General features: G+C 45.5%; 1 protein-coding gene across 6 annotated transcripts in view; it reads left to right on the top strand.

Moving 5' to 3' along the window:
- LOC310697662 (integrator complex subunit 6-like) overlaps positions 1 to 24,266 on the top strand; it is a 142,577-nt gene that overhangs the window by 34,781 nt on the left and 83,530 nt on the right. For 3 of the 6 annotated variants that reach the window (XM_083484329.1, XM_083484332.1, XM_083484330.1), the window contains 3 exons: positions 5,488 to 5,637; positions 15,754 to 15,843; positions 16,495 to 16,678. In XM_083484329.1, coding sequence (XP_083340455.1) covers positions 5,488 to 5,637; positions 15,754 to 15,843; positions 16,495 to 16,678 — 424 coding nt within the window. Of the gene's footprint in view, positions 1 to 5,487; positions 5,638 to 7,161; positions 7,373 to 15,753; positions 15,844 to 16,494; positions 16,679 to 24,266 lie in introns of those variants that run through there. The other 3 variants (XR_014521145.1, XM_083484331.1, XM_083484333.1) reach the window with 3 other exon arrangements.

Genomic DNA, 24,266 nt, shown 5'->3' with positions numbered 1-24,266 from the left:
TAGTGGCGCCCGCCCTGTGGAACGCCCTTCCAGCAGATGTCAAAGTGATAAACAACTACCTGACATTCAGAAGACATCTTAAGGCAGCCCTGTTCAGGGAAGTTTTTGATGTGTGACATTTTAGTGTATTTTTTCGTCTCTGTGGAAGCCGCCCAGAGTGGCTGGGGAAACCCAGCTAGATGTGCGGGTTACAAATAATAAATTATTATTATTATTATTATTATTATTATTATTATTATTATTAAACAGACCCTCTTTGCATAGCCGGGCTTCTGCATACTGCACCCATTCCCGGCGTAGTGCTAGCTGTATCACAAAGCCTTTGAGAGCTTCGGTACCCTCATCACGGTTTAAAGGGCTTCCGTTACTTTAGCATTAGCCATGTCTGTGTCTTTAAAGCAGGCTGCGGTTCGAAAAGCACACTGCATGAGGCTTTTGCTTCTCCTGCCGCAGCCGGTCAGTGCTTTTGTCTAGAAGTTCAAAGCCCACCCTTATTGCCAATTAATTAGGGACTGGCAGGCTTTCTGGGGCAAGAGCACATACCTCTCATCAATCTTCTTGACACACAGAGAAGATAAGCTGCAATCCTTCTTCTGGAGCCCATGGCCAAAAATCTTTGAGCCTCCGCTACGACTGAGCTGAAAAAGCTCATCCTCCAGTCGAGTCCTCCGGAATCTCCTCCAATGGTGATTAACGACCTGAGCCTTTGATGAGGCTCCAGGCACATTCCCATTACGCAGAGTATCCAAGCAGCAGAAGGACAAGAAATATATGTGCTACATCGCTACATTTTATTTCTAACTACGCAGACAGAAATGAATATACATCGTATCTCTGTGAAAGGCAGAGAGCAACTGGTACAAAGAAACAGGAAACCAGTAATATCAACATCCGTCTCCCGTGAGACTTTCAACAGTCTGGAATGTAAACAGAGTCTTGTGAGTCTAAGCACTGCACAGTGGCATAACAGAAACCTAACACTATATACTATGGATTTATTAAACATAAATCAAGACAAAGAAACATGCCATCTCTCCTTGCCGTGTCTTCTGAGAGAGAGGCAAAAGCAAAAGCCAAAAGCAACACAATGGAAGTTCCGCTTATTCCAGCAAACAGTGCTGGAATGTAAACAGACATGTGATATGCAACAGTTCCATGTCTGAACCAAAAGGTGGAATGGAATCTCTCAACACTTCTAATGTTAGTACCAAATCATCTCCAAATAATGGTTGAATACTGCCTTCAGATTGTTGCGATGATGGACATAAGGTAGCATTCTGGCTGCCACTCTTTTGAACTTCTATATTAATGATTTGCTGCCATGTTTAGCCAGCACAAACTTTCACTCTCCAGAAATTAGGAACAGAAAGATCTTAATCTTGATGTATGCATATGATTTAGTGCTCTTCATACTGTTAAAGGAAATTACCAAAGACGCTAGCCAAGAATATATGAGCAAAACAGCAGCCAGTAGGCTTGATCTTTATTCCAAAAACTGCTGCGACAGGACTTCGACCCACCACATGGGAGAAACAGGAAGAAGCCTTGAACAAAAGGATGCGCCAACTTTTATCAGTTTCCCAATTTCCCATAAACACCCTTGGGGAAACATAACACATACATCACGGATACATCATACACATCACAGAAAAGTTTGCCCCCAACCTCTCTTGCCCATCACCATACACCCATCAAGTGATACAGTAGGGATATTTACAAGTTCCTGGTGCTCTCAGCCAAGCAATTGCACTCCTTTGTCTTGACTGGGAGTGCTATCTAGTCTTGAATAGTCCACTATTATCTGTTGATGACTACTCGTCTAAAACCCATCTGCCAGGATGCCAGGGATTATTTCTTGAGCAAGAAGTTCCTGTGTATGCTTCAAGGATTATGGCTGTCCCCCCTTTGGTAAAATAAAAAAAAATCCTTCCAGTAGCACCTTAAAGACCAACTAAGTTAGTTCTTGGTATGAGCTTTCGTGTGCATGCACACTTCTTCAGATACACTGAAACAGAAGTTGCCAGATCCTTCTATATAGTGAGAAGGTGGGGAGGGGTATTACTCAGAAGGGTGGTGGGAATGGGTGATTGGCAGATAGCTGAGATGAGCCTGTTGACGACTCTTAACGACTGCAATAGGTCTTACAGGAAAAGGCAAGGGTGAGAAGGTGAAAAATGGCTTAGTCATGTATAATGAGATAAGAATCCAATGTCTTTGATCAAACCAGGTCTCTCCATGGTTTTAAGTTTGGTAATGAGTTGCAATTCAGCAGCTTCTCTTTCCAGTCTATTTCTGAAATTCCTTTGTAGTAAAACAGCTACTTTGAGATCTTGTATAGAATGTCCTGGGAGATTGAAGTGTTCTCCTACTGGTTTCTCTGTTTTGTGATTCTTGATGTCAGATTTATGTCCGTTTATTTTTTGGCGTAAGGTTTGGCCTGTTTGGCCAATATAGAGAGCTGAAGGACACTGTTGGCATTTGATGGCATACACAATGTTAGACGACGAGCAATTAAATAGTCCCGATATGGTATGTGTGATGTTGTTGGGGCTAGTAATAGTGTTGTCCGGGTGTATGTGGCAGCAAAGTTGGCATCTGGGTTTATTGCAGGCTCTGGTGCCAGTGTCCGTGTTAAGTCTGGTTGTAGTATTATTGTGGGTTAGGAGTTGTTTAAGATTGGGTGGCTTTCTGTAGGCAATGAAAGGTCTTCCTCCCAGAGCTTGAGAAAGAGAACTGTCATTGTCCAGGAGAGGTTGTAGATCTCTGATGATGCGTTGTACTGTTTTAACTTGGGAGCTGTATGTGATGACTAGAGGTGTTCTGTTGTTTTCTTTTTGGGGTCTGTCTTGCAGCAAGTTCTCTCTGGGTATCAGTCTGGCTCTATTGATCTGTTGTCTAACTTCATCTGCTGGGTATTTTAGTTCTAAAAAGGTTTGCTGTAGATCTCTTAGGTGAGAGTCTCTGTAGAATTGGAACAGATGTGGCTGTAACGTAGTGCCTGGCTATATACAATGGACTGTTTGGCATGTTTGGGATGGTAGCTAGAGGCGTGTAGATATGTTTGTCGGTCAGTTGGTTTACGGTATAAGGTGGTGTCTATGCGCCCATCCTGTATTTTTATAGTAGTGTCCAAAAAATGTATTTCTTGCATAGATTGATACATTGTTAGGTTGATTGTGGGGTGAAAATCATTAAATTTCTGGTGAAAGGTGTCCAGGGTCTGTTGACCATGTGTCCAGATGATAAAAATATCGTCAATGTATCGCAGGTACAAGAGAGGTTTGAGTGGGTAGGAGTTTAGGAAATGTTGTTCTAAATCTGCCATGAAGATGTTGGCATACTGTGGGGCCATGCGGGTGCCCATTGCTGTGCCGCTGATCTGAAGGAACAGGTCATCACCGAATTTGAAGTTGTTGTGGGTAAGGACAAATTGGCAGAGTTTGGTAGACTACCCTTTGGTAGTCCTTGGTTCCCTGAGTAAAATGAAGTTTGAACGGTGTTGATCCGATATAAGGTTGATTTTATACAAATATTTGTAGGTTCTGAAGTTCAGAGAAGCGAGCGTTTTAAGAAGTCCTACCCTTGAACTCAGGGAAACAATTAGAAGTTGATACAATGTAGCTAATGGAGGTTTCGATTGACTGCAACATTTCCATGTACCGAAATGTTGTTCCAATAAAGAGATGCTGAAAGACAGCCTGCAGTACCAGTGTGTTCTGCCTCAGAGGGTGTTGTTAGCTAATGCTGGTAGGTTGCCTTTTGACTGGTCATTTGAATGCAGTGGGTTTTGGAAACCTCGTCTACCCAGCTTTCAGATGGACCCTGTAAACTTCCCTTTCTGAAATGTAGTTTCCAGGCTGCCCTTTTTTATGGGGGCCCTTTTTGATACAGAATAAAATATACATCTGAAATAGTGTATGTATTGTGTGGTGCTTTGTCCTGTGAGTGAGTCTGTTAAGGCACTGGGGTGGGCAGAACCCCCACCCCAACCTTGGTCTAAATTCCTGCAACACTATTGTGCCTCAAAAATTTCTTCTGAGGTGTTCAGTACATACTGTAAGCAGGAAAGCCTATTTATACATATATATGGGGAAGGAAGGTATACAGAATCTGAACCTACTTCATAGAATTGGCAGTGTTCTCTTTCTCACCGCATAAGAAAAAGGCTTGGGGAATTAGTCTTCAGGAAAACGTGTCTTGTACTGGGACTTGGTTTGATATGAAGGAGAGTGACCTATTCAGCATGTGTTCCTACCTAGTGAAATTCAGTTTAACTTAATAATACCTGTAATGGATTTAGGGGTTGCTCATGCGTAAGTTGCCGCCACTGCTGGCGAGGTTACCTGGTTAAACCCTTTCTGACTGAACAGCCTCCAGCATCGTGACTGTCTCAGTCGCTGGCAGAATCCGTCAGTGGGCGTTTCTTGAACTTCTTCCAGCACAAAAATTCTTTGACACCTAGTCTCCGCCTAGTCTCCCTGCGCGGAAGCCTTCTGCGCAGGGAGGGTGTGGGCAGCGGAGGACCCGTACTCTCTCCGCTGGTCTCCAGCGAGGAGTCTTGGAGCCTCCTCTCCGATTCCCCCATCTGCCCCCCTTCTCCACTGGTGTTACGCTGATTTCCTTCCCCAGCAGATGGGCTGCCTCTCTCCCTACTGGGACCCTCTCCGGCATCCTTCTGGAGCCTTCCCTCCGCCTCTAGCTCCGATGGCAGTTCCCTGACAATACCCAAGGATTCAGGATTCAGACATCCTCTGTAATTGTTCACTTAAATGCACTGGAATGGGTTCTAAAAGACACTGCCAACAGGGGAAAGCACTGGGCAAGCTGCCTTCTGTGGAAGTGAAAATTTTTGTAGTGGTTAAAGTGCTGGACTAGGACCTAGGAGACCGCAGTTCAAATCCCCAGTTAGCCATGAAGCCAGTTGGGTGATCCTGAGCCACGCAATGTCTCTCAGACAAACCTATTTTATAGGGTTGTTGTGAAGATAAAATGGAGAGAGGGAGAAGCGTATGCCATCTTGCTAGTTGGAGAAAAGGTGGGATATGAATGTAATACAGTGATACCTCGGGTTAAGAACTTAATTCGTTCTGGAGGACTTAATTAAGAACTTAATTCGTTCTTAACCTGAAACTGTCCTTCACCCGAAGCACCACTTTATCTAATGGGGCCTCCTGCTGCTGCACGATTTCTGTTCTCATCCTGAAGCAATGTTCTTAACCCGAAGTAATATTTCTGGGTTAGTGGAGTCTGTAACCTGAAGCGTATGTAACCTGAAGCGTATGTAACCCGAGGTACCCCTGTAAATAATAGATGAGATGGAAATACTTCTGGTCGATTGTTTTGCTCACAGCTTACCCGTGTGAGGAGTGTCGTGCATTCTTTCATCCTCACCCCCAATGTTTTGAAGAAAAGCTGCTATTTGCCTTGCAGATTTTTTTAAAAAATTAGACTATCACAAAGTAAGTGTGGAATAATGTTACTTTGTAGGCTGGATGGAAGGAGAACCATGCCACTTTCATGAATGAACTGAAAAATCTACAAGCGGCAGGATTAACCACCCTTGGACAGGCTCTTCGATCATCATTTGATTTGCTAAACCTCAACAGATTAGTGTCTGGAATAGACAACTATGGACAGGTAATGGATGATAGCATTTAATACCTTCACTTCATCATCTGAAAAATCTTTACATCTCTTTTGTAAAGAGGATGTGAGAATTTGCTGACATGATTAGTCAGTCAGTTTTATTGCACATTGCCAAAGGCTGCCGCAATGTACACAGAATCATTCAACAATTAAAAGAAAATATACTGAATTGATACAAAAAACTTAAAACATTTATATTATCAAGACATTACCTACTCTAAACAGAGCTATAAAAGTACCTTAATATACAAATTAAGACATTAAACATTAAAATTTATAAGCTAAAATTATCAAATGGCCACTAATATATTAAAAATGTTAATTAATACAGTGTGCAATTATATACGGAATTTGGTGATAAAGTTAGAATATAGCTTGATGTAGATAGTGTCAAATAAATTCATCTCCTTTACAGTTGGTGGCTACCTTGGCTATATAATTTGCTCTAATTTTCCTGGTGGCAATTGCAAAGAGTGCTACACACCAGGTCACATACTTATCTATGTCTGTGAGGAGAAATAAAATCATGTCAGAGGGGTTCTGGCCAGGGGACCTTGTCATTATAGGTGCTAAAAATTGTTCTCTTGCTTCATTATATAAGGGGCAGCGCGAGATATAATCCATAAGGTCCTCTACTTCAGAACATCCCCTAATGCAAACACGTTCGTTTTTTGGTATGCCTCTATGTCTCCCATCTCTATAAGCAGAGCTTATTGTATTTAGTCGTAGCTCTGTAAAAGCTTTTCGAAGCTGTGCAAAAGTCAATTCATTAAAATAAGATATGTGTTCATTGACCTCTCTAAGTTTAAAATACAGTGGGGCGCATGTAGATGTGCACATAGAGTTTAGATCGTTTTTAGTTGCCACTGCCCTTATGGTTCATTTAAAGATATTTTTCTGTGAATATAAGGGGAGTTCTTTGATCTCGGTCACTGAGAGGTCACATTTGCCCATCAGCTGGGCAGCGTGCTTTACCCAGTTTTTAAGGGGTAATCTGTTCGAGAGCTCAATCAGGCATTTTTTGGGTAGCCTAGTGTTGTCCATCTGTTGAACTGTAAACCAGTAACAGAGAATTCTTTTATCTATTTGGCTCTCTATGCTCAACATGCGAGTTTCCAACCTGACCATGGCAGATTGCACGTCTTTGGGTAAACCTAAAAGAACTCTTAAAAAATAATTCTGTGGGGGTTCCAGACCGGAGACCTTTGAGGTACCCCAAACCTCTGCACCATATAAAATCTGGGCCATTGTTTTTGCTTTATACACAGATAGAGCTGGGTTGACCAGATTTCTGTTGGAAAACAAGCCTTCTTCGGGAGAGTGTGGCCCCTCTCCCAGGCTCCCGGCTTCTTTACCGGTGACCTCCCTGGCTGCAATCCCCGCAAGTCCAGGATAGGTCTCAATAGGCGACATCTCCCAGCGTGGGAAAATGCACACCCCCTCCCTCCTTGCTTCCCAGCAGGCAAAGGAGATAGCCAGAAATCTATTTACATCGCTTTATTTCTGACTCTGCAGCACTACAGAAGACATGTCCGATCACTTCAGACTCCATCCAGCAAGTGGCAGAGACTTCCTGTACATACACAAGAGGAAGGTCTCATATTACGCTCTGAGCAAATTCCGGTGAATTGCCCTGTGAACTGACTGTAACACTGTTTCCCACAGACAGCCCCATCATGTGATGTTTTCAGGCTGGCTGTTTACAGCTGCGTTGCCCTCATATCGTAACAATTTCCACCTTTACAAGCAGCGAATTTCAAAATAGCTTTTGCTGATTAAAAGGCTTGCAAATTTAATATTGGATAGCTGTATATTCCAAGATGCCGTTTCTGAATAAACCAATCCCAGATATTTAAACGTATTTACTTGGTTTATGATGTGTTCATCCAGGTGCCAAATATGCTTCCCAAATACAATGACCTGCATCTTATCACAGTTTATAGATAAAGCATTCCTCGTGCAATATGAACTTAATTTTGCAAGCAGCCGTCTCAGGCCTACCTGGGTTCTAGATACAAGTGCTAGGTCATCAGCATACATTAAGACTGAGAGTTTTTGGTCAAGAATTGTGACAGGGGCAAACTGTAGGCCCTCCAGTTCTTTAACCATGTCATTAATATAAAAATTAAACAGGAAAGGCGCCAAAATGCATCCCTGTTTGACTCCAGTAATGGTCTTAATTCTAGTGGTGAGATGGCCAGCCAGATCCACCTTTACTTGTATCGATGTGTCAGTATATAATGTTTTGATGAGAAATAATGGATGGAGGTTTAAAACAAACCAAATAGGCTGCTTGAGTAACGCATTGGGTTTTTTTATGTGCAGACCAACAAACATAACATACATTATATAACAAATAAAAATGAAAGAAAGGTAAAAGGAAAAACAGAAAAGAAATAACAATATTAACAAAAAGAACCATAACAGAAATAAAAACGTACCTAAAAAAACTCTATATGGACAGTATATTTTAACCAAATTTCAGATCCATTTTCTTTTATGACTTCCTTCATCCTCGATGTGGGTCTGTTATTGTGAGGGATGTGTTTGCTGCCAAGCTAGTTAGCAGATAACATTCCAGGCACCGAGCCACTTCTGTCCGGTAGATTTATTACTGCAAATTACAAGCCAACTCCGGAGCTCCAAACAACGCGTCCGTGTTGCTTAGTCAGTTGACGCTTCTGAATTTTCGTGACGTTTCTTTCTAGACCAGCATGCCCAGCGAGGCAGGGAACGCCTCTTACTTCCCCTCTTCTGAAAATAGCTAGTTCCTGGAACAGACTGGCCACTCCCTAATTCAGTCTCTGATTCAGAGGACTGGCTGGAAAAGGGCTGTTTAGGCTCTCGGTAAGTGCTTCCATGCCCCCCCTTCTCTGGCTGCCTCCCTTTCCCTGACATCCACCCCCTCCTCAAAGGCCCCCTCCCCTCCGGGAGCCTCGACTGCCTCCATTTCTTCTCCATCCAGGGTGGCGGGTGGGAAACCTGTAAAACTACCCTCCTCATCCGTCACATCAAAAACCTCCCTCAAGTCCCCCATTCCTCGTGTTCCCCAATATACTACTACTACTTCTTTTTCTTCTCCTCCTTCTTCCTCCTCCTCCGATGGTAGGAAACCCTCGAACTCCTCTTCATCGTCCGTTGTCTCGAACACCTGTTGCAAAGACCTACCCCTGCTTCGGCTTGTCAGGGAAAAAATTGTGAAACTCCTCCACTAGGTCCTCTTCTGTGACACAGCTTTTCGGAACCCAGGTATTCTCTGAGCTTGGGGCCCCTTCCCACGCCACCAGGTACTGTAACTGCCCCCCATGCCAGCGAGAATCCAGTATTTCTGTCACCTCGTTGCACTGCTCCCGTTCCTCCATTTCAGGTGGTGGGGGTTCCCCCCCCACCACCCTGCCTCCTACCCCCCTCCCTGTAGGGACAGAGCAGTGACCGGTGAAAAACTGGATGGATTCTCATGTTCTCTGGCAACCGCAGCTTAAAGGCCACCGGGTTGATTTGTTGGATTACCTCAAATGGTCCCACCCTCCTGGGTTTGAGCTTCTTGCAACCTCCTTTCCAGGGCAACCCTTGCGTGGACAACCACACCTTATCCCCAACCCGGATCACTTTCCCTGGCCGCCGATGCTTGTCGGCCTGCCTCTTGTAGACCTCCTTGGCCCTTTCCAAGTTCAACTGCAGCTGCAGGTGGATCGCCTCCATTTCCTCCGCAAAGCGTTCCGCTGCGGGCACACTCCACGACTCCTCCCCCCTCCCCGGGAATGCCCTTGGGTGACAACCGTGGTTAGCAAAAAACGGAGTCATTCCCGTGGAAACATTATCCGCGTTGTTGTAGGCAAACTCAGCCAGAGCAAGTTTGTCCACCCACTCGCTAGGTCTCTAACATAACACTGCAAATACTGTTGCAAAACAGCATTTGCTCTCTCCGCCTGACCATTGGTCTCCGGGTGCCTGGCTGTGGTAAAACTCACCTCCACCTGCAACAGACTCATGAGTCAGCGCCAGAAACGCGAGGTGAACTGAGTCCTCCTGTCTGAGACCACCCGCGTGGGTACCCCGTGTAACCTAAACACGTGCTCAACGAACAGCTTGGCTGTTTCTTCTGCCGTCACGGCATGTGAGCAGGCCACAAAATGGCACATTTTTGTTAGAAGGTCCACCACCACCATGATCGCTGTCTTTCCCCTGGACCTGGGCAGATCAGTGATGAAGTCCACCGCCGCCACCTCCCATGGCCTGCCCGGTGTGGGCAAAGGTTCCAGCAAACCAGCGGGCGCCACCCTTTCCCCTTTGGCCCTCTGGCAGGTGTCACATCCTCTCACGTACTCCTTAACATCTTCCCTCATCTTGGGCCACCAAAATTCCCTGGTGACCAGCAACATGGTTTTGTGCTGCCCAAAGTGCCCCGCCGTGCAGCTATCGTGAAGCTGTTTGAGCACTCTGTTCCTAAGGTTTTCCCCCGGGACATACAAAGCTCCCCTATAGTACAGGAGCCCTCCCTTTACTTCGAAACCTCCCTCGGAACCTCCCCTTTGCCTTAACTCCCCCATCTTTTGCCTGGCAAAGTCATCCTCTCTGAGCAGCCCCATCAGTTCATCGTCCTTGACCAACGCCCCCCCCCCCCACACATCCACTTGCTCTCGGGGAACATCAGTCTTGCCACCGGGGCCCCTTCTTCCGCCATATACTCTGGTTTCCGTGACAGGGCATCGGCCCTTGCGTTCTGTTCTCCCGGCACATACTGGATCTGAAAGTTAAAGTTGGCAAAGAACTCCGCCCACCTTATCTGTCTCTGGCACAACACCCTCGCCGTTCGCCAGTACTCCAAATTCTTGTGGTCGGTGCACACCAAGATTTGGTGCCTCTCTCCAATCAGAAAATGGCGCCATTGTTTCAATGCAGCGACGATCGCAAGCAATTCCTTATCATAGATAGTATAGTTCTGCTCCGATTTACTCAGTTTCTGTGAAAAGAAGGCACACGGACGCCACTCCCCTTTTTGATCTGGCTGCAGTAAAACCGCCCCATCGCCCAATCGGAGGCGTCCGTCTCAACCCGTAGTGGTTGATTGGGGTTGACATGGAGCAGTTGCTCCTCTGATGCAAAGACCCTCTTTAGCTGCTCGAAACCTTGTGCCGCCTCCGTCCAGTGAAACTTCTTCTTGGCACTAAGACAGTCCGTTATGGGCGCCGTCAGTTTCGTGAAACCTTTGATGAATTTCCTATAGAAATTGCTGAAGCCCAGGAAACGCTGAACATCCTTCCTGGTCTTAGGGCTTTCCCATTCCACCACCGCCTTCACCTTCACCTTCTCCGGATCCATGGCCAGACCCTTGTCTGACAGCCTGTAACCCAGGAACTCGACCTCTTTCGTGTGGAACTGACACTTCTCCAGCTTCACCCACAATCGATGCTCCTTAAGTTTGCTCAGGACCTCCCGTACGTCCTTGACGTGCTGTTTCTCGTTGTCCGAGTACACCAACACATTGTCCAGGAAACAAACGCAGTTCCGGTACAGCAAAGGCCCTAGCACATGGTGCATGAAGGCTTGGAAACAGGGACTTCCGCATTGTAATCCGAAAGGCATAACGGGATACTCAAACGCCCCCAGTAGGGTGAACATGGTGGTTTTCCACTCATCGCACTCTGATGAGATTGTACGCCCCCCGGAGGTCCAACTTGGTGAAAATCTTCCCCTTTCGCACCCTGGCTAGAACGTCGTCAATCCTGGGCATTGGGAAGGCCACCGGTTCCATCAGGCTGTTCAGGATTCTGAAATCTACGACCAAACGGTGTTTGTTAGTCGATTTCTTGTCCACGAAGAACACAGGGCTCCCACCAGCCGCCTTGGGTTCTCTGATGAATCCCCTCCTCAGATTTTTCTCAATAAAGTCCTTTAGGTTTTCGATTTCTCCTTCCGACATGGCGTAGCTCCGTCTCACAGTCAGCGTGGCCCCCGGCTTCAGGTTGATCTGACAATCATATAGCCGATGAGGTGGCAACATGTCAGCCTCCTTTTCACTGAACAACACCTGCAGGTGCCTGTAGCATGAAGGTATTTCAGTAGTTCCTGCTCCGCATGCTGCTGCCATCCTGGCCTCCGTCAGCCGGTGTTGCTCTAGGCCCAGGCAGTTCTCCATGCAGTCCATCGAACCAAAAGTGAGGGACCGTTGGTGCCATGATACCACCGGGTCGTGCAAGGCCAACCAACTCATGCTCAATATGATCGGCGGACCCGCCAAGGTGGCCACGTGAAAGGCGATGACCCCGGAGTGGGTAGACACCCGCATCCTCATGGGAGGCATTCGATGTGTGACTTCACCACCCAACAGTTCTCTCCCATCAATGGTAGTAACTTGCAACGGAAAATCCAAAGGCCTCAGGTTCAGTTGGTGCCAGGCCACAAACTGCTTGCTAAAAAAGAATGCAGAAGCACCTGAGTCCACTAAAGCGCATTCCTCTACCGTCTGGCCATTGCGAAGCTCTAGAACCACTTTCAACATTATGCTTTCTTTGGGGTGTCCAAGCCGGGGACTTTCGCTGTCGCTAGTGCCTGGCTGTTGCCCCGGTTCATCACCAGCCAGGCCGCCTCGTTTCCCGACATCTTAGGAGCCTCTGCCTCAGTCTGTTGAGCAGCCCCAACCATTCCCTGCCAGTTACGATGCTCAGGACACACTGCCAAAGTGCCCTGCTTTCTGACAGACAAAACATTTCTTGGCCGCTTGCCAGTCTTTTTTCTCCTTCCCGCCTGGCCATTGCGTTTTCAAACTTTCCCGTGCACGGGCAGCGTCTGTCTCCATTGGCTCTGTCATTTGCTGACCCTCTGAGGCAGCTGCCGGCATTTCAGGAATGCGGTTACCATGGTAACTCCTTTCCTTGCCTTGTCTCCTTTCCCGCTGTCTGGCTTTTTGTCTCAATCCCACCGCAAGCACAGCCTTCGTTAACCCATCCATGTCCTTAGGGCGTGGACCCCTGGCCAGTTCGTCCTTAACTTCCGAGTTCAAACCTCCCTTAAATAGAGCTTGTACTGGCTGTGACTCCAATTCCCAGCCCAGTTTGTGTATAAGCATGGCGAACTCGGACCAATAATCATGCACCGTGGATTCGCCCTGCTTCACAGCTAACAACTCCTCCTGTGTCTTGTCAATTAAACTTTCATCTTAGTAGATAAAGTCCATAGCCTGCCAGAATTTGGACAGATTCTTGAGCGCTTCATTCCCCAAGGCAATTAACAGCCTCACCCAGCTCTTGGCAGAGCCCGACAGGTGACTAATTACGTGAGAAACTTTCTGCGCGTCATCCACAAACTGAGCGCTGTGCAGTTCCAAAAAATAACGCATCTCCGTTTTGAAATCCAAATAAGTCCCAGGGTCTCCACAAAATTTTTCCACCCACGCAGACCTGCCCCCTGTTCCTTGCTGTGCAGCTCTGGATTCCATAAGCCGAGATTCCAAGTCCGAAGCACGAGCCTGAAGAGCTGCATTTTTTTTCTCAAGTCTGCCAATTCCTTTTGCATAGTGGGGCCGTCTGCTTTCTGTCACTAGCTTCCAGCAGCAGTGTTTTGAGAAGCGTCAAGCTGTGAGGGATGTGTTTGCTGCCAAGCTAGTTTGGAGATAACATTCCAGGCACCGAGCCACTTCTGTCCGGTAGATTTATTACTGCAAATTACAAGCCAACTCCGGAGCTCCAAACAACGCGTCCGTGTTGCTTAGTCAGTTGACGCTTCTGAATTTTCGTGACGTTTCTTTCTAGACCAGCATGCCCAGCGAGGCAGGGAACGCCTCTTACTTCCCCTCTTCTGAAAATAGCTAGTTCCTGGAACAGACTGGCCACTCCCTAATTCAGTCTCTGATTCAGAGGACTGGCTGGAAAAGGGCTGTTTAGGCTCTTGGTAAGTGCTTCCATGCCCCCCCCTTCTCTGGCTGCCTCCCTTTCCCTGACAGTTATCAACCATAATAATCTGCTTTCTTTTATCTTCTTATGAACTCTCTTTATATTTCTATTTAAATATTTTATTCTAACCATAAATCCATTTGCAAAAGTTAATTAAAACAAGTCCAAGTAGTAATTTGCAGGCATTGCTTTTTCTGGTAATCTCTGTATTTTTTCCAATCTTTTTGATTGCTATAACCTCTGATTGCATCTGTAAATCTTGCCAATTCAACATAACTAAATAAAGTGGTACCTCAGGTTAAGAACTTAATTCGTTCTGGAGGTCTGTTCTTAACCTGAAACTGTTCTTAACCTGAAGCACCACTTTAGCTAATGGGGCCTCCTGTGGCCGCCGCTTTGCCGTGGCACGATTTCTGTTCTCATCCTGAAGCAAAGTTCTTAACCTGAAGTACTATTTCTGGGTTAGCGGAGTCTGTAGCCTGAAGCATATGTAACCTGAAGCATATGTAACCCGAGGTACCACTGTAATTTATCTTCCATTCTTGTTTTGTTGGAATTATTTCTTTTTTCCAGTTTTTCGCAATCAGGGTTCTAGCCACCGCCACCGCATACAAGAATAATTTCTTATCCTCTCTGGCTATATCCATATCAATTATTCCCAACAAAAGGGCTCCCCCAAATAAATAAATAAATAAATAAATAAATTATTTCCCCCCATCTCTTCAAAAACCAAATCCCAGAAGCCCTTAATTTTTTCACATTGCCACCACATGTGTATAAGCATGCCCCCCACTCGATTGCACTTCCTATTGTGTTTTTCGCAACTTTCTGACTTGTTGCAGGACCTTAACCAGACCTTGGCAGAGTATACGCAGAGTTCACGAAAGCAATCGGCTGCAGGCAGGGTGGACGAAGCAGGAACCAGTAACTTGTACTTATTGGTGTTTATTATATACAGGAACAGAACAAAACACGGATCTTTAACTTGCTCTCTCTTGCGGCTCACAACTCTCAAACCTCCAACTCCTACTCTCTGACTAGCACATTCCAGTCAGTAGGCCATAAATCATTATTCCCATGAGAACTTGGCCAATGATGGAGCTGTCTCCAGGCCTTGTATCACCAGGCAGATTTTACTCCTTCACATTGCCTTGGCTGTCGGCCAACTCCTAATTGAATCTGTGTGAAGCTGCACGTATTCAAAATCCCAACACCTCCAACATAAAGTTAATTTAGTTTCATACATTTTATGAATTTTGGTAGGTGTTAAGTACCACCTAAAGAGCATCTTTATCATATTTTATTTTATTGCTTCGCATGCTGTGAATTTCCAATTTCCCCTCCATAGTTTTTCCCACTGTGTTATTTGAATGTTTTTACCCAGATGCATAGCTCATTTAATCATTACTTCCTTGATTTGTTCGTCCTTAACTTCCCATTCTAATTATAATCCATACATTTTAGAAATTACCTTTACTTTACTTTGTAATATGTTTTTATCTAATAGTGAGACTTCTGTCATAAATCTTTTGTTTTTGTCTTCGTTGAATTTCCCAAATAACTGGTGGTATTGAATCCACTCTGTCAGGTAGTGCTTTATTTCTTCACAATCCTTTAATTTTAATTTATTATCCCTTTTCTCTAGCAAATCCCTATATGTAGCCCAGGTTGTTTCCATATTTTTCTTTTTAATCATTATCACTTCAATGGGAGACAGGCACCAGGGTTCTAAAAGTTCTTTATATTACCCCCATACTTTATACAATGATTTTCTTATAATATGGTTAAGAAAGCCCTTATGCACCTTCACTTTTTCGTACCCTAGGTAGGCGTGCCAGCCAAAACGATTATCGAACCCCTCCAGGTCCAATAAATCTCCATTGTTTAGTGTTAGCCATTCTCTCAACCACATGAAGCAAGCTGCATCATATTATAAATTTAAATCGGGTAACGACAATCCGCCTCTATTTTTACTATCTATTAATAATTTATATTTAATTCTCACCGTTTTGAGTAACTCATTGTTACCTGCTTCTGCAGCTACCAGAGCCTGAAAAAAATGCATTTTTAGTTCCTTACATGGTGAAGTGATATATTTTCTACCAAGTGTTAGAGCGGACCTTGCGGCTTTTAAAAAAATAATGTGTTTACATGGTGAGTGTTGTGACGCTCTATTGATTCAGTGTTTAAAATGTTAACATTTCCTCCTTTGTAGGGAAGGAACCCTTTCTATTTAGAACCATCAGTTTTAATTACAATCACAGATGGAAGCAAATTGACAAATACTACAGGTGTGCAGGAGGAGGTAAGAGATGCCCCTAAGCTTTAAACTGTAATATGGCTGCATGGAATGTGTTCTCCTCTTGGGAGTTTAAAAAAATACTCCTGTCCTGATATTCCTATGGTGTTAAAGGTGTTTCATAACAATTTTGTGCAGAATTATTGGTTATATTTCTATCCTGCTCTTGCTGGGTTGCTAAGAGAGAGATTAGACTGAGAGAAGGAAGGAAACCTGTCTTACATACAGATTCAAATTTGTTGGTCCATCTAGTTCAGGATTCTCTGCCATGACTAGCTGCAGCTCTTCAGGGTTTCAAACAGGGCCTTTACCAGCCTTACCTAGAAATGCTGGGGACTGAACTTGGGACCTTATTCATGCTAAGCAAGTGCTCTACCATGCTTAATCACAGCCCAGAGATAACTGTGAACTTCATAGCTGACTAGAAATCATTCCTATGAACAGCTGGAATATAGACAAAATTAGATGAAGAAAATAAATCTCCATCTGGGCTGTTTTCTTATTTTTCACTGTTTAAAAAGACACAGAGAGCTGGATGTCATTGATCTTCCTTGAGATTTTAGCAGAAAATGGAACTAGCTACATGTTCCTTTTCAGTTAGAATCAAATGGGCTTCTTCTTCTAGCAAAGCCCTTAGATGGATGTCTGTCTTTTTAGCTTCATCTTCCTTTGACTTCTCCCCTGCCTGGAAGTGAGTTAACCAAAGAACCATTTCGCTGGGATCAGAGGCTGTTTGCCCTTGTGCTGCGCTTGCCTGGAGCGTCTTCAGTGGAACAGGAACAGCTAGGAAGTGTCCCTACATATGAGTCTGCTATTACACAGATGTGTGAAGTCACAGGAGGTAGCTGCTGCTTTTTTCTCCCTATTCTTGGTTTGCAAATCTAAATCCATCTACTTTGAAATAATGGTGTTGGTGCATTCACATGTATTATATGGCTCAAATTCTCATTCATGTCTATATGTTGTGTGTATGCCTGCATACAGGGGGTATACAATTCCCTCTTTCATTTATCATTACTGACTAGCTTGGAAATCTGGTAGAGCACCTTCAGAGTAAAAGCTGGAAAGTGAGGTGGGGGAAACTGCCAGATGGAATAATGGAGGTGGGCCCAGAGTTCCTTGGTGTGCTTCAAATAATGGCATTTCTGTTTTGCAAAGTCTGTCTGCTCCTCAGGGTGGCAAAAAAAAAATAGCTATCCTGTGCTATTCTTACCAAGGCACTGAATACTGTGTGTGCATGCTTTTTCTAAGTTAAAAATCATGCAAGTTTGAAATTCAGGTCCATATTCCGAATCACATAAAGCTTCATTTCTTTATTAACTTTGAATTCCTCCCTATTACTTCAATGTAGTGCCCAAGTTAAAAGTCGCTTAGTGGTATACTAAATGTACTAGTGGAATCACTTGCACAAGAGAAGGCCCAGGAAACCAGTGCGGTTCTTGTGGCTGGTTGCACAACAGATTGCTGTAGTCCTGATACTTCCTGTTGCACATCTGGTTGCACAGCAACTGTTATTCTCACCCTTATGTTTGTGCAACAGCCCTTGCACTGGTGGTCAGAGAACATTGAGTCTGGGACACAGTTTTGCTCCGAGACACAATTAGAGCAAAAGCACTGCATGATCTTAGTCTGCTCAGTGGCTGTTCTTAACCTCACAAAGGGGTAGAACCAAATTCATCAGCCCCTGTGTGAAGCTAAATATTCTCAGCTTTAGTCAAACTAGGCATTTGTGCCCTAGGGAAGACTTAATGGGAGGTGGATGGTCTTCTTTGGCGATCACTCATAGCCAAGTAAGATTGTCTTCCATGAATGTGGTCTTAACAGTGTGTCCGTAGGTGACTGTGGAGGCCAATTCTGGATCTGCACATCCTTCCACAGTGGGGACATAGGTTTCAGGGCAGGAGTTGACCATAGTAAGGATTTGCCAAACGTGCCTTCCTCTTAGCTCGTTTCTCGCTTTCGTCCTGAATTTGTGCTTCTTCAAAGTCCATGACGCCTTTGGTAAAGGCTGTTCTCCAACTGGAGTGATCACAGGTCAGTGTTTCCCAGTTGTTAGTGTTTATACTACATTTTAAAGATTTGCCTTGAGAGCGTCTTTAAACCTCTTTTGTTGTCCACCGGCATTATGCTTTCCATTCTTAAGTTTGGAATAGAGTAGTTGCTTTCCAAGAAGATAATCGGGCATCGGAACAACACGACCAGTTGATGTTGAAGAATCAATGTTTTGACACTGGTGAACTTTGCTTCTTCCAGCACACTGGCATTAGTTTGCCTGTCTTATCAAGAGATACGTAAAAAATTTCAGAAACACCACTGATGGAATCTTTTGAGAAGTTGGAGATGGCGTTTATAAGTGGTCCATGTTTCACAAGCGTACTGTAAAGTTGGTAGTATAATAGCTTTGTAAACAAGCATTTTGGTTTCCCTACGAATGTCTCAGTCCTCAAACACTCTGTGCTTCAGTCGGGAGAAAGCCACACTCACAGAGCTCAGGCTATGCTGGATTTCAACACTTTCCAAGGTCACAACATTAAGTTGGATTTCCGGCGCTGCTGAGGGTTTGTGACACCATTACCGTATTTTTCGTCCTATAGGGCGCACCGGCCCATAGCACGCACCTCGTTTTTTGGGGGGGAAAATGAATTTAAAAAAATTATTTTCCCCCCCTCCGCCCTGGCTGCCGCCCCAAGCCTTGCGCTCACCTGCCCGAAGCACGGGGCACCCTCTGGAGGGCTCCCCGTGCTTCGGGCGACAGGCTGCCGCCCCAAGCCTCCCGCACCCGGTGGGACCTCCTGCCGGGCGTGCGAGGCTTGCAGACACTCGCCCAAAGCACGGGGAGCCCTCCGGAGGGCTCCCCATGCTTCAGGCGACAGGCTGCCACCCCAAGCCTCGTGCACCCGGTGGGACCTCCTGCTGGGCGCGCAAGGCTTGCAGACACTCGCCCGAAGCACGGGGACCCCTCCGGAGGGCTCCCCATGCTTCGGACGACAGGCTGCTGCCCCAAGCCTCGCGCGCTTGGCGGGACCTCCTGCCCGGCGCGCAAGGCTTGCAGACACTCGCCCAAAGCACGGGGAGCCCTCCGGAGGACTCCCTGTGCTTCGGGCGACAGGCTGCCGCCCCAAGCCTCGCGCACCCGGCGGGACCTCCTGCCGGGCGTGCAAGGCTTACGGACACTCGCGGGGACTGCAGGCTGCTGCCCGCAAGCCTTGTGAGCCCGTGGAAACTCCCACCGGGCTTGCAAGGCTTGCGGATAGCTTCCTGAAGCCTGGAGAGCGAGAGGGGTCGGTGCGCACCGATGCCTCTCGCTCTCCAGGCTTCAGCGAAAGCCTGCATTCGCCCCATAGGATGCACACACATTTTCCCTTCATTTTTGGAGGGGGGAAAGTGCGTCCTATGGGGCGAAAAATACGGTAAGTTGGATTTGTGACGCTGCTGCGCCGCCGGAGCACGATTTCTGTTCTCATGCTGAAGCAAAGTTCTTAACCCGAGGTACTATTTCTGGGTTAGCGGATTCTGTAACCTGAAGCGTATGTAACCTGAGGTACCACTGTACCAGACTTTTAGAAGAGATTTGAAGGCAGCCGTTTAGGGAAGCTTTTAATGTTTGATGCATTACTGTATTTTACTATTTTGTTGGAAGCCGCCCAGAGTGGCTGGGGAGGCCCGGCCAGATGGGCGGGTTATAAATAATAAATTATTATTATTATTATTATTATTATTATTATTATTATTATTAGTTTGAGAATTTGTAGGAAGTTGGGGGCAACTTTCATGCTAGTTAGTACTGCTAATAGGTATTCCCACTCTAAGCAATCAAAGGCTTTGAGGATGTCCAGGGACATAATTGTCAGTGGGAGTTTGGCTGTCTTGCTGTGTTCGATCAGGTTCAGTAGTTTCCTGATGGGGTCTGTAATACTGCGACCAGGAACAAAGCCAGTCTGGTCTGGGGCTATTATGGTAACTTGCATAAGAAAAATTTTAGGCTGTTGGCCAAGATTGATGTGAATATCTTGTAGTCTTGGCTTATTAATGAGATTGGGTGGTATGATTCTACTTTGAGGCTGTCTTTCAGTGGTTTTGGGATGGAGACTTATTTTGGAGTGGATCCAGGTTTTGGGGATTGGCCCCCTTTCATGATGTCGTTGAATAGGCGGGTCATGTAGGGCATCAAGGGTTCTTCGAATTTCCTATAGAATTCTTCTGTGAAGCCACCTGGGCCTGGGGCTTTGTGTAGTGTCAGGTTTTTGAAGACCTTATCTATTTCCTCTGGGGTGATAGTGTTGGTTTCTGTTCTTATCACTGTGCAGCTGCTTGCAGTCACAGGACTGTGTTTACATTCCAGAGACAGTCCAGGTTGTTGGAGCCTCATGGGAAAGGGAGACGGGATGTGACGTTGCTGGTTTCCTGTTTCCTTTGTTCCTTTGTGTTTTAGTTGCTCTCTGCTTCTCATAGAGAGAGGATGTATATTTTCTTTGCTCTCTGCATAGCTTAGTAATAAAGCATGGCGTGTAGCCCATACCTATCTCATCCTTCCGCTGTGGTGTTGTTTTAATGCTCTGCTGGGAGGGCTCGGAGGAAGATGAGCCTTATCAGCTCGGACGAACGGAGCTAAAATCCCAAAATTTTTGGTTATGGGCGCCAGAAAAACGGAATCCAGATGACGAACGGCAGAAGAATGGAATGCAGCTTATCTTCTCTGCGTGTCAAGAAGATTGATGAGAGGTACAGTGGTGCCTCGCAAGACGAAAAGAATCCGTTCTGTGATTCTCTTCGTCTAGCAGTTTTTTTCGTCTTGCGAAGCAACCCCATTGAAGGATTAGCGGATTAGCGCTATTAGAGGCTATTAGAGGCTTTTAGCGGCTTATCTGCTGATCGGATCAGCTGATAAGCGGCTTAGCGCTATTTGCGGCTTATCTGCTGATCGGATCAGCTGATAAGCGGCTTAGCGCTATTAGCGGCTTATCTGCTGATCGGATCAGCTGATAAGCGGCTTAGCGCTATTAGCGGCTTTTAGCTCTTTTAGCGGCTTATCTGCTGATCGGATCAGCTGATAAGCGGCTTAGCGCTATTAGCGGCTTTTAGCTCTTTTAGCGGCTTATCTGCTGATCGGATCAGCTGATAAGCGGCTTAGCGCTATTAGCGGCTTATCTGCTGATCGGATCAGCTGATTAGCGGCTTAGAAAAAGGGGGGGAAAGGGAAAAAAAACCAGCAGGAACTCGCAAGTCATTGTCGTCTTGCGAAGCAAGCCCATAGGAGATTCGTTTTGCGAAGCACCTCCAAAACGGAAAACTCTTTCGTCTAGCGAGTTTTCCGTCTTGCGAGGCATTCGTCTTGCGGGGCACCACTGTATGTGCTCTTGCCCCGGGAAGGCTGCCAGTCCCTAATTAATGGCAATAAGGGGTGGACTTTGAACTTCAAGCCAAAGCACTAATCAGCTGCGGCAGAAGCTCAGGAGAAAGCGAAAGCCTTAAGAAGTGTGCTTTTGGAATGCAGCTGGTGGTAGAGAGATGCAGCTTGCTTTAAAAGACACAAGATGGCCAGGGCAAGAGTAACAGACGCTTTTGGAATTCCAAAGCTCGGTAAAGGGAATTATCACAACTGGGTGCAATATGCAGAGGCTCTGCTAAGAAAAGAGGGTCTGTTTAATGTGATAACAGACGCCCCCCCCCCAGCTCCTGTAACTGATGAGTGGAAAGCCAAGGATTCTAAAGCAAGGGGAACTCTGACGCTTATTGTGTCCCCTGAAGAGCTATGTCTTTTGCGTGACAAGGCCTCAGCCAGAGAAATGTGGGACAGTTTGCAAGAGTGACATTTGAGAACAGAGTCAGGCGCTTCTTTGTTCTTTTATGCCAAGTTGCATGATATGGCACTTGCTGAAGGAGCAGGTGTATGTGCTCACCTCATGGAATTGCAGAATCTCAGGCATGAGTTGCAACAGCATGGAATCACCGTTCCAGAGGATGTGTATTCCTTCATGATTCTACATTCTTTGGGTTCCAGTTGGGAAGCGATTGCCAGCCAGCTTGCTGTTTTGCCTACTGCTAAGCTGACGGTAGCGCATGTCACTGCTGTGGTGTTAAATGAAGAGGATCGGCGTAGTGCTAGCTGTATAACAAAGGGGGAGCCCTCACAGACATCATCCCAGAATGCAGTGCAACCACTAGATGGCGCCAAAGCTTTGAAGGCAGTGAAATGCTACTCGTGTGGACGTCTAGGCCACGTGAAAAGGGAGTGCAAACATCCCAAGGCCAAGGCAACAGAGCAGTGCAGCAAAAGCTCAACGCGTGGAAAAGGCAAAGGTCCAAAGTCCAGGACAACGCAGAACAAGGCTATGGTCTCACGCTTCACTCCAAAGGTCCAGAAGACGTCTGGATCTTTTTTCATCGTCGACTCGGGAGCGACCAGACACGTTTGTCGGGACAAGCATCTCTTCGTGTCCTTTACTACACAGGAAGGTGCGATTCCCCAGGCGGATGACCACACGATCTCCAGTCAAGGCTATGGAATGGTTGTTCTTCACCGCTTGGATGCATCGATACGCAACATTCTTTTTGTTCCAGATGCTGCACAGAACCTACTGAGTGTCTCGCAGCTGACTGAACAGGACATAGACGTTTCCTTCAAGAAGAGGAAGTGCACCATCACCAAGAAAGATGACTATTTATTGCATGCTGATTATGTTGATCATTTCTTTGTATTGCATTATGATGATTCTGTTGATGTTGTGCAGGATGAAACTTGTTGTATTGCAGGTACTAACAAGGTTTTGCATGCAGGATGTATTCATGATTATCACAGGAAATCTGGTCATTTACACTTCGAGGCAGTTTCCAAAATGCCTGCCTTAGTTGAAGGTATGACTATTAAACCCTGCAGGTACCACATGAAGTGTAAGGCATGCGCAGCAAACAAGGTCAAAATGGCTGCAAAAGGTCAGGTGTCTAGTAGACAAGCTACAGAACCTTACCAGGTAGTTCATGCTGATCTTGTTAGTCCACAAGCACCCTCTTTGGGTGGAGCCCAAATACTTCATGGTTCTCATTGATTCATTTCCCAGGTATATTCATGTGTTCAATCTCAAGCAGAAATCAGAAGCGTTTCCTAGGTTCAAGGAATTCTGTGTTTGGTTGGAAAATGTGCATAGTAAACAGGTGAAATGTTTATTTACAGATCGAGGGGGAGAATTCACTTCTCAGCAGTTTGAAGCTTTTCTGACTGAGAAAGGAATTCAACGTAATTTGTCAAGTCCACGATCTCCTTGGATGAATGGACTTTGTCAGAGGGCAAGCCAACAAGCTTCAAGGCTTGAAAAGCTTGCTGCATGAAATTGTCTCCTCTAGAGGGAGCTTGCTAAATTGTTGCTGCGTCTACTTGAGGGCTCTACAGCTGTCAGATTAAGATTGTGGGACCAGTCCTTTTTGACCTTGACTAAATATGAGCTGGGAGGAAGTTTTGGTGCTTGCTTTATGCAAGACAAGTGCCTTGCTGGAACAGATGCATGAGAAGATGGATTTGATGAATGAGAAAATGGATTTGATGACTGTTGTGGTTAATAATTGTGGACAAACAGGGAATATTGATACAGAAACTATTCAGGGACCAACTCAGGAACCAGTACTGATTGAGCAAGTGCAGAAGATAATGGAGGAGGTTGCGGTTGCACCTCAAATAATATAAATGGAGAGACCCGAGGCCCTACAAGAGCATAAGCCGCTGTCTTTGAAGATTGAAGTTGGAGTCGGCCAGGGGGAGTCTGGAGCTGAGGAGGTTCTTAACTTTGGAGAGACCTCGAAATATGTTTTTAAATATTTTTTGGACTACATTGATGATTGTGGGGAGTGGGACTCTGGGGAATGGGCTGGTTGGATGAAGGGAGACAAAGATAATTTTGGGTTGGAATCCCCCAGAGACCTACTCCCTAACGAGAAAGGAAAGAAACTAAGAAAGAGACCAACAAAAGACAAGGAAAAGTGCAAGTATAAACAACAAGAAGAAGATCTGCAGAAGGGACATGGAAGAGACTTAAGGGCCTCGGACATTAGATTACCAAGTTGATGGACTAGATGGAATGGACAGTAAGGACTGACACGACCTGAGTCCAGGGAGATGTTGGATGAAGATTGGAAGAAAATTTATAAAGAAAATTTTTCTTTCTAGGGAATTAGCCTAAAATTAATGAACATTCGGGAAAATGTTGGAATGAAACTATATGACTCTAGTAGAAAAGATATCAGGAGTTATGTATAATCGAGTCTTGAGCGTTAAGCTCTAAAGTATTTTTTGGTAAGATAAGGTTAAATAACTTAAGGTAATTTGAATAACAGAATATGGGGAAAGGATGGAAAGGATTTGTTGAGTTAATTAATAGGTTAAATTGTCAAGATAAATTATTTAGTAAAAATTGAGAAAGATGGAAAGAATTTGCTGA

Source organism: Podarcis liolepis (assembly GCF_965112155.1).
Source record: "Podarcis liolepis genome assembly, chromosome: W".
Taxonomy (NCBI): Eukaryota; Metazoa; Chordata; class Lepidosauria; order Squamata; family Lacertidae; genus Podarcis; species Podarcis liolepis.
This window is presented reverse-complemented; position numbering and strand designations above follow the sequence as displayed.